General features: G+C 58.1%; 1 protein-coding gene across 3 annotated transcripts; it reads left to right on the top strand.

Moving 5' to 3' along the window:
* Positions 1-219: 219 nt before the first annotated feature.
* EIF3K (eukaryotic translation initiation factor 3 subunit K) lies at positions 220-8,665 on the top strand. 3 transcript variants are annotated; one of them, XM_040976359.1, is made up of 8 exons: positions 220-389; positions 905-1,003; positions 3,126-3,246; positions 4,286-4,360; positions 5,185-5,251; positions 5,346-5,423; positions 6,639-6,764; positions 8,601-8,665. In XM_040976359.1, exons 1-8 carry the CDS (start codon positions 331-333, stop codon positions 8,630-8,632), a joined length of 657 nt encoding a protein of 218 aa, XP_040832293.1. In that variant the 5' UTR covers positions 220-330; the 3' UTR covers positions 8,633-8,665. The 3 variants fall into 3 exon arrangements, with proteins under 3 accessions (XP_040832293.1, XP_040832294.1, XP_040832295.1); XM_040976360.1 differs by lacking the exon at positions 5,346-5,423; XM_040976361.1 differs by lacking the exon at positions 905-1,003 and having other exon boundaries at positions 241-389.
* Positions 8,666-14,239: the final 5,574 nt, after the last annotated feature.

Genomic DNA, 14,239 nt, shown 5'->3' with positions numbered 1-14,239 from the left:
CCGGGAAAAGCTTAGCCCCGCCCCTCCTGGCTTCACTCAGCGCGGCTGCGCCCTGGGGGAAACTGAACTTATTCTCCCGCTGCCGGCCCGGCTCGGGTAGAGCGAATGCGCAGGCGCCCACAACGCCTGCTTGAGGGCGGAGCCCGGAATAAATCACGTGGCAGTAGGAAAGCGTGGCTGCTCACGCCGGCGCCTGGCTTCTTGTAGCGTTTCAATACGTATTTCCGTTTCCACCGCTTCCTTCTCTTCCGGTCTCGGGAGACCTCCTCTGTTGAGCGTTTGAAAGTACCGGGTCCGGTGGCCGTGGTGGTGGTGAAGGCGGCGGGCGCCATGGCGATGTTTGAGCAGATGAGAGCGAACGTGGGCAAGTTGCTCAAGGGGATCGACAGGTGTGAGCTTGGCCAGACGCCGCGGGGTGGCCGGGGTCGGTGCCGGCCGCAGGGTCTGGGGAGCTGGGGTTAGGGGGCGGCGTCCCGGGCCGGTGGGGGTCAGGGGGCAGTGTCCCGTGCTGGAGCTGAGAGTCAGGGGGCAGAGACCCAGACCAGGGCTGGGGGTCTGGGGACTGGCCGGAGCTGGGGATGAGGAGGCAGAGCCCCAGACCAGTGCTGGGGTTAGCAGGCGGCGTCCCGGGCTGGAGCTGAGGGTCAGGGGGCAGAGACCCAGACCAGGGCTGGGGGTCAGGAGACTGGCCGGAACTGGGGGGTCGGGGGACTGGCCGGAGCTGGGGGTGAGGGGGTGGCGTCCCGGGCTGGAGCCCTGGCCCCGATGATGCTCGAAGCACAGGCTTGGCCCATGCGTCCCGGCCGTGGGAAGGAGGGAAATGCCGGTCAGTGTGCTGTCAGGTGCCCATGTGGTTGCTGGGCTCCGCCTGCCGTGTGATCACCCTGGCTCGACCCTCTGCCAGGTACAATCCCGAGAACCTGGCCACCCTGGAGCGCTACGTGGAGACACAGGCCAAGGAGAACGCCTACGACCTGGAGGCCAATCTCGCCGTCCTGAAGCTGTGAGTGTTTGGCCCTGTCCCCACTGGGGACCCCAGAGCAGGAAGGTAGCTGCGGGGACTTCTTTGGCTGTGTGAGGCCAGGAGGCTGAAGGAGGAACGGGGGATGGCTTTTATATAGGGGTGCAGCAGGTTCGTTAACCTGTGGTGCCAGCATCCCACACGAGCACCGGTTGGAGCCCCCAGAGGCTGCACTTGAGATGCAACTGCCTGCTGATGCACCTGGGAAAGCTGTGGGAGGTGTGGCCCATGGCCGCCCGCGTGGGACACCCAGATGTTCTTCCAGGATCCTGGTTTTCAGTCCAGCACAGCTGTGACTATTGCAGCCATTTGGTGAGTAAATTAGCAAAGGAAAGATCTTGCTCTGTCTCTTCTCAGCCTCTGCTTTTATTTTCTTTCTTTTTTTTTTTTTTTTTAAGATTTATTTATTTTTATTGGAAAGGCAGATCTACAGAGAGTAGGAGAGACAGAGAGGAAGATCTTCCATCCAATGGTCACTCCCAGCGGCCGCAACAGCTGGAGCTGAGCCAGTCTGAGGCCAGGAGCTTTTTCCACGTCTCATACGCGGGTGCAGGGTCCCAAGGCTTTGGGCCATCCTCGACTGCTTTGCCAGGCCACAAGCAGGGAGCTGGATGGGAAATGGAGCTACCGGGACTAGAATCGGTGCCCATATGGGATCCCGGCGCGTTGAAGGTTAGGACTATAACTGCTGCTCTGTCCATCCGGGCCCACCTCTGCTTTTCAAATAAAAACTGTTTAAGATACAGTGGCTACAAGTGTGTGAGAGGTCAGCGCATAAAGCTGTATATAGTTTAGCGGAAATGCAGACTGCAGTCTTGCTCTGCTGGCCTGGCACCATCCGCTTGCTCTGAACTTGACCCCATGAATTCCTCTGCCATGTCGCCCTCACCCCTGGTTTTGTGAAATCAATACTACTATTTTGTTAGGCAGAGAGAGTTCCCGTCCACTCATGGACTCCTGAATGCCTCCGGCCCCCGGGACTGGGGATCTCTGTAGGGCTGCCTGGTGGGTGACTCGGGCCCCATCACTTGAGCCAAGGATATGGCAGACGGCGGGGGGCGGTCGGGAGCTGGAGGCTGGCAGCAGGGCCAGGCACGTGCGGCCTTGGGGAGCCCGCCGGGCCGGGCAGCTGTGTTTCATTGCTGTCATTGCCGTGTGCAGTGCCCACCTTGCAGCTGTAGCTTTCCCAGCTGTCCTCCTGTGAGTGGCCTTTGGGTTTCCTCCACCTCAGGTCTGTCTTGACCTGCGGTCTGCTGTATGTGTTTTGTGTGCGTGAGGAGGGGATCTGTGTGGGAACAAGCAGGTTGTCGCTCTTGGAGACTGCTCACCACATCTTGGCCGCTGTGCCCTAAGCTTCCTCTTTTTTTTTTTTTTTTAAAGACCCAGACGGCAGGATAGGGTCTTTTTTTTTTTTTTTAATCATAAAGTCAGATATACAGAGAGAAGGGGAGAGAGGAAGAGCTTCCATCCGTTGATTCATTCCCCAAGTGGCTGCAACGGCCGGAGCTGAGCCAATCCAAAGCCAGGAGGCAGGAACTTCCTCCAGGTCTCCCACGCGGGTGCAGGGTCCCAAGCCTTTGGGCCATCCTCAACCGCTTTCCCTGGCCACAAGCAGGGAGCTGGGTGGGAAGCGGGACCACTGGGATACAAACTGGTGCCCATATGGGATACTAGTATGTGCAAGGTAAGGACTTTAGCCACTAGGCTACTGCGCCAGGCCCCATAAGCTTCATCTTAAGTGGCTTCATCACTGTGTCACCCCGTAGGGCCATGTGGCAGTGGTTCTTGTTGGGGAGAGAAGCAGCTGAGGCATCAAGAACTGCCGAGAAGCCATCCACAGTGGCCAGGCAGGGAGCAGACTCATCCCCCCTCCCCCGCCACTGTGAGCCTCAACCACAGGCTTGTGTGCCTGTCCTCCAGGGTGGTGGCAACAAGGGTTAACCCATCCCCTTGAGCAGAGCGGGACCCAGCAGGTTAGGGTGACACACCCCGAAGGGATTGTGGGTGAGGCTGGAGACAGCTTGTCTGAGCTGCCCACTGCTGCAGTGTGCCACCTGCCTGTGCCTGTGGGTGCTCTTATTACCATGCTTCGTTTCCATGCCAGGTATCAGTTCAACCCGGCCTTCTTCCAGACCACGGTCACGGCCCAGATCCTGCTGAAGGCCCTCACCAACCTGCCCCACACTGACTTTACCCTGTGCAAGTGCATGATCGACCAGGCCCATGTATCCTTCCAGCTCGGGGCTGGCAGGGGGCAGTGGATGGCAGGAGGCAGTGGATGGGGCTGGGCAGTGGATGGGGGTGCTGAGAGCTCCCCAAGAGGGCGGCTGTGGAATCGCTGCCCTTTATGCCATGTGCCTGTTCTGGGTTTCCGGAGAGCTGACCCCTGCCCTCATGGACCCCTCACAGGAAACCACGACAGGCCTCCCACCAGTGATAACCCAGAATGGTGGGGACTGGGATGGGAGGGGGCCGGAGAACATATGTCGGCCTGCCTGGATGTTTCTGGAAGGCTTCCTGGAGGAGGGAGCATCTATAAGATGAGTGCTTGGGCACAGGGGCAGGTCAGAGGGATCCAGAGTCTGGGAACAGAATCTGAGCTTAGCTGTTGCTCAGAGGCAACACCGCAGGTTTAGGGTGGTGGGGTGAGGTGGGCAGAGCATTTAACATGGAAGTGGCCGGTTCTCTGGGACACTGCAGAGCCCCAGGAAGTGTTAGTGGGGTGGGGCATTCAGAGTCCATTTGTGCTTTAGAAAGAAGCCCCTGATGGTGCCTGCAGAGAGAATAGCAGGTGATGCCAGCCCGGCCCTTCACTCAGCTGCTTTGCTGGGGTGGACCTGGTGCCTGGCGGGCTGAGCATGCCCCTTTGAGTCACCTGGTCACCTGCCACGCTCAACAGATCGCCTCAATGGTACCTGACAGCAGTGTAGGTGGGCACACGTGCCTGTCAGTGACATCACGGTGTTTCTAGGTTAAGCCTGTTGGATCAGGAGGCTCAGAGCGGGAGGCTGGGGAGGGTGGGCAAGGTTCCAGCGCCAGCCTGGACGGCAGGGGCGGGAATGTGTGGCCCGTGGGCTGCCTGGCCAGTGAGAGCGTCTGTCCTGACCCTGCTGAGGCGGTTGCAGCGAGGACTTGGAATTCGGGAGACACACAGCAGGCTGACTTAGTGGAAGGAGGTGCTGTATGGCTCAGGGCTGATGTGCATCCTTGGCGGGCTTCCCTCCTGGGCGCCGAAGCTGTGTGTCCTTAACACTCGGCTCCTAGCAAGAAGAGCGGCCAATCCGGCAGATCCTGTACCTTGGAGACCTGCTGGAGACCTGTCACTTCCAGGCCTTCTGGGTAATGTCCCTCAGGGCTGGGGCCGTGACAGGGGGGTCGGCTTTGGACAGGGCGGCCGCTGGGCTCTGGGCAGCAGCGTGTCGAGAGCAGGGGTGATGAGCACTTTGTGGCAGCCCGCTGGCCGCAGGGTCCCCAGGTGAACAGGCAGAGTCTGGAGTGGTCATGGGCCCCTGTGTCCCAGCCTCTGACTGCAGCCTCCTTCAGCTGGTGGGACAAGGCCTGGCCCTCCGCCTCCTTGTTCCTCAGTGCCCAGCTCCCCCGGCTGTGTGGTCAGGTGGGCCCCGCTTGGTTGGCGTCTGCCTTCCCAGAGACCATGTCTCGTTTGTGGAGCCCGCCTCCCACCCTGTCCTGATTCTTAGGTGGGGTGGGGGAGCTGTAGAGGAAAACCTCCCAGGCCACAACCCCTCTGTCCTCTGCGTGACCTGACTCACTCCCATCATGCTCTGGACCACATCTCTATCTGTTTGCACCTACTTGAAAGGCAGAGCGATAGAGAGGTGATCCTCTGACCTCCGGCTCACTCCCTGAATGTCCGCGGTGCCTGGGCCGGGCCAGGCTGAGGCCAAGAGCCTGGACCTCGATCCGGGTCCCCCACAGGGTGGTAGGGCCCAAATGTTCGTCGTTTGCTGCCTCCCGGGGTGCATGATCAGGAAGCATGGTGGCGGCAGCAGCAGTGGCTGTCTCAACGGAGTCGCCCGGCCTGGAACCTGCGCTCCTGTCCGCTGCAGGCTGAGCCCGCCAGGCCTAGCTGCTTGTAGCTGCTGACCTCGGCGCCGGCCACACCGCCTGTGTCGTATGTGTGACCCTGGCTGTTGCCCTTGCAGCAAGCCCTGGAAGAGAACATGGACCTCCTGGAAGGAATCACCGGTTTTGAAGACTCTGTCCGCAAATGTGAGTCCTCGGGCTCCCTGAGGATGTGGGCAAGGGGCGGGGCTGGCAGCAGGGCCCCAGGGCAACCCCTCACCAGCTTTGTCTCCAAACACAGTCATCTGCCACGTCGTGGGCATCACTTACCAGCACATTGACCGCTGGCTGCTGTCCGAGATGCTCGGGGACCTGAATGGTAAGGCCCCCTGTGTGTGGTTGGGGTGGTCAGGGGAGGCTGAGCCTACATCTGCTCGGTTGTGAAAGAAAATGGGGACCGATGCAGCTGCTTGCTGGTCAGTCCCTGACTAACTGGGGTGGACATAGGGAACATGACAGGGTGGCATGGATTTGTCCTCCTGGGACTGGGCTGAGGGAACTGTGCCCGAGCCATGCTGTGAGCCACACTGTCCTGGAGGGGGCAGCCTTGAGCAGGTGGCCCGGGAAGCTAGAGTGGCCTCCAGGCTGAGCTGACCTGTTCACCTGGCAGGCAGATGGGCAGGCAGATGTGGGGTCAAAGCCCACAGCACCTGGGGCTGGGTCAGGCCGAAACTGGCTGCTGGGAATTCAGCTTGGGTCTCCACACTGGTGGCAGGGACCCATGTGTCTGAGCCATCATTTGCCTCCCACGTTGTACGTGAGCAGGGAGCTGAATCAGGAGTGGAGTGGATGGAGCTCAAACCAGACCTGCTGGGGATGTGTGCCTGACCTCCCTCCCTCTCGCCTTTCACGCAGGTGGTTTTGCGTGCGTTGCTTCCAGTGGGTGCCACCTGCTGTTGAACATTGTGTATCGGGTTTTGCACCAAGTGCTTTAGATCAGGCACATGCTTGGCAGGTTTTTTTTTGAAAGATTTACTTATTTGAAGAAAGACACAGTGAGAGAGACTTTGAACTGCAGGTTCACTCCCTGCATGTCTGCAGTGGCCAGCTCCGGGCCAGGCCAAAGCCAACAGCCAGGATCTTCACCTAGGGCTCCCACACAGGAGACAGGGCCCAAGCACTTGGGCCAACTTCTGATGCCCAAATGGGATCCCAGTGCTTGGAGCATACTGTGTGGGGGAGGGGTGCTTTCAAAGTGACCTTGACATTCCCATTGACTTTTTGGTTTTTTTTGCAAAAAGATTTTTTGTTGGTGATGGTGTTGATGACATTGCAATCACCCAACCATTTCACGTGGTTTGTGGGTTGGGGGGCGGGACCGATCAGTGATTAGTGAATGCAAACCAGGACTTGAACTGGGAGAGGGGAGATTCAAAATGAGTGAAAGGACTGAAGCTTGGTGCCGGGTCAGGACACGAACGCTGCAGGGCGCCCTCTGGCGGCTGCCTGGAGAATGAGCCAGGGCCGGAGCTGTGCTGGGAGGTCTCCAAGGGACCCTGTGGGATGGGGCTGACCATGGCCGTGTTCCCTGCAGACAGTCAGCTGAAAATGTGGATGAGTAAATACGGCTGGAGTGCCGACGAGTCGGGCCAGATCTTCATCTGCAGCCAGGAGGAGAGCATCAAGCCCAAGAACATTGTGGAGAAGATAGACTTTGACAGTAAGTGGAGGGGTTGCGAGGCCTGCGGATGGGGTCTGGGGTCTGGAGTGGGGACAGGGAGTCTGTCTCCACCAGGAACCTCGTGGGCCGGGCTCCATCCTGCTGCATCCCCTCCCCCCACCCGTGGGGTTGACTTAGCTGGTGGACCTCTCACTTCCCTGTGTGTGTTCCCAGCTCAGAGATGGGAGACAGCAACAGTAATGACAGCACACACAGGCATTCTGACGCTCACGTCCTTGGAGCTCACGTCACACACATTTTCCCAGAACTTTTTTATTTGCTTTCAAATTTGAAAAGCAGAAAGACAGAGAGCTCCTGTCTGCTTAGTCATTTCCCAGACATGCCCCTAATGTCTGGTGTTGGACCAGACCAAAACCGGAAGCTGAGAACCACACTGGGGTGGGGGTGCGAGGGACCCAAGACTTTGCTGCCACCCTGGCACAGAACGCAGCTGGGCCTGGAGCCTGGCACCGTGCTGTGGAGGATGCGGGCACCTTCAGGGGCGGCTCAGCCAGTGTGAGAGGCACCTGTGTACCGCCCCACCCCCAGGCTCTCATGCCCTCCTGCAGGTCTTGTGGTATGCACCCCATGAGCTGCGCGTGTGAACGGAGCAGGGCCACGTATAACAGGATGAGCCAGGCACACAGCTCGGAACATGTTCACTGTTAGACCCACGTGTGGACATGCGTTGCCCTGACAAGGCCCGCCTGATGGCTCAACAGAAAGCGAAGTGGACTTTGAGCTTGCATACTGAGCTTGCATGCTGACTCCCCCTCTGCTGCAGGCGGGGTGTCTGGGGGGAGAATGGGGTCTCCCAGCCATGAAGTTGTGTGACCATGGTGGGCCGTTTTATTTTTTTGGTTTTTTGTTTGTTTGTTTGTTTGTTTTTTGAGTGTTTTATTTTTTGGGAAGGCAGATTTGCAAAGAGAAGGAGAGACAGAGAAAAAGATCTTCCGTCCGCTGGTTCACACTGTTATGTGGCCACAATGGCCAGGACAGAGCCAATCCAAAGCCAGGAGCCAGGAACTTCTTCCGGGTCTCCCACCTGGGTGCAGGGTCCCAAGGCCTTGGGCCGTCCTTGACTGCTTTCCCAGGCCACAGGCAGGGAGCTGGGTGGGAAGTGGAGACGCAAACAGGTGCCTATATGGGGCGCTGTGCTTGAGGGTGGAGGATTAGCCTGTCAGGCCGCAGCAACCCAGTCTCGAAACTGGTATTTGATAGGAGCCGGGGCCATGCTGGGTTGTCTGGGAGAACCTGAGCTGAGGGGGCTGCAGAGGTGGGCCGCTGCCAGTGCTCCGAGCGACAGATAGTGCACACTGTCATGCCGTGGCGTCCTCACTGCCTTCCATGGCCTGGGACACCCGCATCAACTTAGAGTTTCCGGATTCAAGTCCCGCCTGTGCTCTGGAGCCAGCTGCTTCCCGAGGCACACCTGGGAAACACTGACGGCGTGCTCACTTCGGGTCCCTGTGACCTGCGTGGGAGAGCAGACGGCGCTCCCGGCTCCTGAGCTCTGTGTGGCCTCTGCGGAGGACCGAGCTGATGGAAGAACTTCCCCGCTCTCTGTTACTCTGCAAGTCAATGGAAAACATGAGCAGACCCTGCTGAATGATAGCAGGAGGCGAGGTGAGCGCAGCATGGACCCAGAGTGGCACCTTGGAGAAGCTCCAGGGAGATGTGATGTGACCTGCCCAGGATCACCGTGCCAGTGGCTGCAGGACAGCCATGTGAACTGTGGTGCCAGGGTGCCTGTTGACTCCAGCTGCTTGGCCAGGTTGCAGTGTGCCCTCCTGGACTTCCCACAGCACACCTCATATCTCCCTCTCTTCTCCACAGGCGTGTCCAGCATCATGGCCTCCTCCCAGTGACTGGCAGCCCCCTAATAAAGACCTGTCGACTTAGCCCTGCTGTGGCCTCTTCCCTGTTGGCATCCTCCATGACCCCCCGTGGACTTCCTCCTCCTCTCTCTTCCTTTGGACTTCCTGCCCTGCCCTGCCCTGCCCTGCCCTGCCCTGCCCTGCCCTGCCCCCTCCTTCCTGGCCCTGCCCTGTTGGGGAGGGCAGCAGTGAGTCAGCAAGGAGGAGCAGGGGCTAGGAAGGGAAACCTGGTTGGGCTCCCCTGTCTCGCCCCACCATGCCTGTAGGCCCCAGGATGGGGAGGACTCAGCTCTGCCAGCCGAGTCTCCCACCAGGGCCCCGTTTTTGGCTTGTGGAGGGCACAGGCTCAAGGTTGCAAACCCAGCCTCCCCTCTTGACTCCGGGGTTTAAGAGAGGGGCCGTACCTGCAAGAGGGAGTTATACTCTTAAGCCGGGGGGGGCGGGGGATCCCTCCTGCCCAAGGCCCAGCTCAGTGGTCCCCAGGTATATGTGGCCAGCTGAGCACCCTGACTTTCATAGCTGGACCCCAAACGATCGGTTGGAGGCCTTCTGACCAAGTGACCTGGGAGCCTGCTGTGTGCAGTGGCAGGGCTTGGGGACCACAGGGGTGAGTACCTCAGCGTGACCCCAGGCACTTCCTGCTCATCCTGTGGAGGGAGTGCCCTTCTGCCTCAGTCACCCCACATTCCTCAGGAGCCAGGGTGAGGCACACGAGCTTTGCCCTGGCTGCAAGGTCCGTGAAGGGCCAGAACTAGGAAGTATCCCAGGCCTGGGGACAGAACAGCAGGTCCTGCTGCACTAGGCTGGGGTTGGGATGGAGCTGGTGGATTAGCCGGAGGCTCCCCTGTGGGTGGAGACAGCTTTCTTCTCACCCGGTAAATATCCTTCATCTGACACAACCTGTACGACTAGCTGTGGCTGTTTGGCAGGGGGCTGGGAAGACGGCCTGAAACAACTAGCCAGGTGGAGGTCCTCCAGGGGAATGACAGGAACCCAGGCTCATGCTGGAGTTAGGAGGCAGAGCCAGAGCAGCTGGGCACTCCAGTGTAGCGCAGGCTAGGGCGGGCTAACCACTTCACCGAAAGGCCCCGGGCTGGGGAGAGGAACTGCGCCTGCCTGCGCCCACCTCGAAAGCTCAGGGTTAGCACTTGCAGACGTCAGCCCGGCTCTTGTGCGTCAGAAGCAATCACGTCCCAGCCTGGTGGTGTCTGCTACTCCAGCTGCTCGAGTAGATACCGCCAGACATCCCCAGTGTCTCCACCTCAGCACCTGGGCGCAGCGCTGGGCATCCCCAAGCACTGCTGACGTCAGAACCCAGCGTTGAGGCGATTCTGCCTGAAGGCTGCGGGACATCGCTAACCTGAACTGGGCTGCAGTCCAGCCCTGGCGCTCCCCTGCTGCCGTCACGCCCTTCAGCTGTCCCTGCGCTGCACCAAGGTCTGCCTGGAGGGACCTCACAGCTGACCAAGGAAGACGTTCCTGTTTTTTCCTACATTTATTTGAAAGGTGGAATTAGAGGAGAGACAGATCCGTTCACTGCTTTGCTCGCTGGATGCCTGCCATGGCCCAGGCTAGACTGACCCGAAGCCAGGTGCTTCATCTGCGTCCTCCGTGTAGAAGGCAGGGGCCCAAGCACTGGGGCCATCCCAGGGCTGACAGCAGGGAGCTGGAGAAGTGGAGCCGTGGGACTCTTTAAAGACAGATTTTGTTTTTTTTATCCACTGGTTCACCCCCACCACTTTCCCTCAACAGTCAGGGCTGGGCCGGGTGAGGCTGGGAGCCGGTGGGAAGCAGGGACTAGACTGACTGCCACCACTGCTCCTCCCAGGATGTGTATTGGGAAGGTAGAGGCAGAAGCTGGGCCAGGCACCCAGATAGGGCGTGGGGGTGTCCCAGGCAGTGCCTATTCTCTCTGCCAAACTGCCCCCTCTGAGGGAGCTCTGGATTGGAACCTGACTGGTGGGGCCCTGCACTTCATCTTGAGCCCTTGTTCTGGGCGCTTTCTCAGTGCCCACCAGGCTCTGAAAGGTTTAGTCAGCTGACTGGTCTCCAAGGCAGGCCAGAGGGGCTGTGGCCAGTGCTGGCATCTCTTATTACCTGGGTCTTGTCCCCCCCAGTCCTTCCTGTCTCATCAAGTCCTCATACTTTTTGGAACTCATACCTAGAAGTCATCATGTTCGGCCCGGCATGGTGGCCTAATGGTTAAAGTCCTTGTTTTGCACGTCAGCATCCCATATGGGCGCCTGTTCCAATTCCGGCAGCCCCACTTCCCATCCAGCTCCCTGCTTGTGGCCTGGGAAAGCAATCGAGGACGGCCCAAAGCCTTGGGACCCTGCACCCGTGTGGGAGACCTGGAGGAAATTCCTGGCTCCTGGCTTCGGATTGGCACAGCTCCAGCTGTTGTGGCTACCCGGGGAGTAAATCTGGACACAAAATCTTCCTCTCTGTCTCTCCTTGTCTCTGTAGATCTGACTTTCCAGTTAAAAATTAAAAAAAAAAAAATCATGTTAATCCTATAAGCTCCACTTTCCCAAATCTTCCTGGTCCTCCATCTTTAATAGGACCCTGGTCCAGTCTGGCCTCACTTAGACCAGCAGCTTCCTCCACCTTCTGTGTCACCAGAGGGAAGCTGCAAACCCCTGACTCACACCACCTCACCCCAGAAAATCACACCTTCACTTCCCATCGTGTGTACACAGAATTGAGATTTCCTCGATATGGTCTTAAGCCTTGTCATGTGAAAGATATCTTGAGTCTGCTGGGTCACTCCCCAAACACACAGCAGCTGGGGCTGGGGCTGGGTTGAAGCCACGAGTTAAGAGCCTCCACCTGCATGACGGGGACCTAAGGACGTGAGCCATCACCAGCTGCCTTTCAGGGTGTGCATTAGCAGGAAGCTGGATTTGAGGCGGGGAACCCAGGCTCTCCAATATGGGATGTGGGCATCCCCAGCAAGACTGCCTATGGTGCCAAGTGCCCACCTCCACCCAGTATGTGTTAGAGCTGCTTCATTTCCTCTGCCGTGGAGATGTGAGGCCACAGCAGTGACCCCCCACACCACCCCCCGACATGGGCCTTTATTAGGGACGAGACATGCAGGAGGCATTGTGCATAAATCCGTGAAATGATGCTAAGGAGGGGTTTATTGGAAGCTCCTGCTTGCCCCACCTTCCTGCCAACACCACAGTGCCCGGGATCCCATTCAGAGTGCTGCTCTTCTAATCCAGCTCCCTGCTAAGGCACCTCTGGGATACAGTGACGGTGGATCAAGTGCTTGGGTGCTTGCACCCTTATGGAGACTCACAATGGCTCCTGGCTTCGGCCTGGCCCAGCCTTTGCTGTTGCAAGCATTTGGAGAGTGGATCAGCAGCCAGAACATCCCTCACCTTTGAGCACTGATGGGAAGGGTAATGTGGACCAAAATGAAGCAGGGAGGGGTGGGGTGCAATCTGAATTATGGCCTGAGTGGGACCATGGGGACTGGGTATTTGGGCAGAGTGGCCATTCGGGGGGTCGTGGAGCACCAGCACCGTGAGCCTGGAGCTTGCTATGTCCAAAGGGACAGTGTGGAGGTCAGTGAGTGAGAAGAGTGGGGGAGCTATGAAGGAACCGAGGACCACCACAGGAGATCTGGGTCTGCCTGAACCCCCAGGACCCTAGGCTGCTCAAATGCTAGACTGCAGGCCAGCGTGGTGGCATGGTGTGTGAAGGGGCTGCCTGATGTGCAGCCGGCGTCCCATATGGGCTCCAGTTTGAGTCTCAGCTGCTTCATTTCTTTCTTTTTTTAAAGATTTACTTTTATTGCAAACTCAGTTATACAGAGAGTAGGAGAGACAGAGAGGAAGATCTTCCGACTGATGATTCACTCCCTTAGTGACCACAATGGCCAGTGCTATGCCAATCCAAAGTCAGGAGCTTCCTCTAGGTCTCCCATGCGGGTGCAGGGCCCCAAGGCTCTGGGCTGTCCTCCCAGGCCACAAGCAGGGAGCTGGATGGGAAATGGAGCAGCTGGGATACAAACTGGCACCCATATGGGATGCTGGCATGTTCAAGGTGAGGACTTTAGCTACTAGGCCACCACACTGGGCCCAAATAAAATATTTTTTTAAAAGATTGGTTTATTGGGGAGTGGAGGAGAAAAGATTTTTTGTTGGAAAGTCAGATATACAGAGGAAGAGAGACAGAGAGGAAGATCTTCCTTCTGCTGATTCACTCCCCAAAGTGGCTGCAACAGCCAGAGTTGAACTGATCTGATACCAGGAGCCAGGAGCTTCTTCTGGGTCTCCAAAGTGGGTGCAGGGTCTCAAGTCCTCGACTGCTTTCCCATGCAGGGAAACTGGATGGAAGGTGGAACCCCTGGGACATGAACTGGCGCCTATATGGGATGCTGGCACATGCAAGGCGAGAACTTTAACTGCTAGGCTACCGCACCCATAAAATAAATTTTGAAGAAAGCAAGTTGGGCTGGGCCGGGCTGGAGTGACAGTTCCATCTGGGACGGAGGGACGTGAGCCATTCCTGGCTCCCAGTGACTTCTCATGGGAAGACCTGCAAGGCCCAAGGTGGCCAGGGCAGCGTGTGTGGACCCAGCCCCCCACAATGGTGCTTAAGACATGTTTATGGGGGGTGAGTGTTTGGTATAGTGCTACAGCCCATCCCCAGTGCACGGCTCCTCTGCCTTCTGGCCCAGCTTCCTGCCCATGAGCACGCTGGAATCAGCAGGTCTCTGCAAGTCCTCGGGACCCCGTACCCATGTGGGAGACCTGGATGCAGCTCGCGGCTCCTGGCTTCCGCCTGGCCCAGCCCTGGCTGTGCGGTCACCTGGGAAAAGTAGGTGGAAAAGTGGGTGGAAGAGCCCCTCTCCTTGCCTCCTAATGAAAATGGAAATAAAGAGGGGATTTTAAAAGACAAGCCCCAAGCATCCCCTACTTCCGCAGCCAGCATCACCTTGGAGCCTACACTGGGTGTTTTATTTGTATTTCAGTTTACACTTGACTTTCCCCCATAACCCCAGAATTTTCTTTGTTTTATTATTATTATTTTGCCATTTATTTTTATTTGAAAGATATTTTTACTGAGTGAGGAAAGACAAAAAGAGAACCTTCCATCCACCGACTCACTCCCCATATGGCTGCAACAGCTGGAACTGAGCCAACCCAAAGCCAGGAGCCAGGAGCTTCTTCGGGTTTCCCACATGGGTACAGGGTCCCCAGGACTTGAGCCATCCTCTACTGCCCTCGCAGGTCACAAGCACAGAGCTGGATCCATCAGGGTTCGAACCGGTTGCTATAATGGAATGTCGGCTTTTGCAGGTAGAGGTTTAGCCTGTTAGGTCCCCGCTCCGACCCTGGAATATACATACTTTTTAGAATTCTGTTGTCTGTCTGTCCTTCCTTTCCAGCCAACGGAGAGAACCCGCGTCATGAATCATTCATTACTCTGGCCCCGCCCACGCGCGAGGACGGGCGCGTTCGCGCGGGGAGAGCGCGCGGCTCGTCCAGGAGATGCACGGGGGCGCGGGCTTGCAGGTTCTGCGCAGGCGCCAGGAGGCGCAGCGGCTCGGGAGCGCGCGCGCGGGAGGGCGGCGGCGGCGGCGCC

The sequence above is a fragment of the Ochotona curzoniae genome, unplaced genomic scaffold, assembly GCF_017591425.1.
Source record: "Ochotona curzoniae isolate NIBS_2020 unplaced genomic scaffold, NIBS_Ocur_1.0 contig_2699, whole genome shotgun sequence".
Lineage (NCBI taxonomy): Eukaryota > Metazoa > Chordata > Mammalia > Lagomorpha > Ochotonidae > Ochotona > Ochotona curzoniae.
Note: the sequence above shows the minus strand (reverse complement) of the source record. Positions and strands in the feature narration are given on the sequence as shown.

Excerpts from the sequence above, each read along its gene's own strand:
- EIF3K (XM_040976359.1), top strand. The coding sequence starts at position 331 with ATGGCGATGTTTGAGCAGATGAGAGCGAACGTGGGCAAGTTGCTCAAG. Across the intron at positions 4,361-5,184 it reads GTCACTTCCAGGCCTTCTGG|CAAGCCCTGGAAGAGAACAT; the intron begins GTAATGTCCCTC and ends TTGCCCTTGCAG. Across the intron at positions 5,252-5,345 it reads TGAAGACTCTGTCCGCAAAT|TCATCTGCCACGTCGTGGGC; the intron begins GTGAGTCCTCGG and ends CTCCAAACACAG.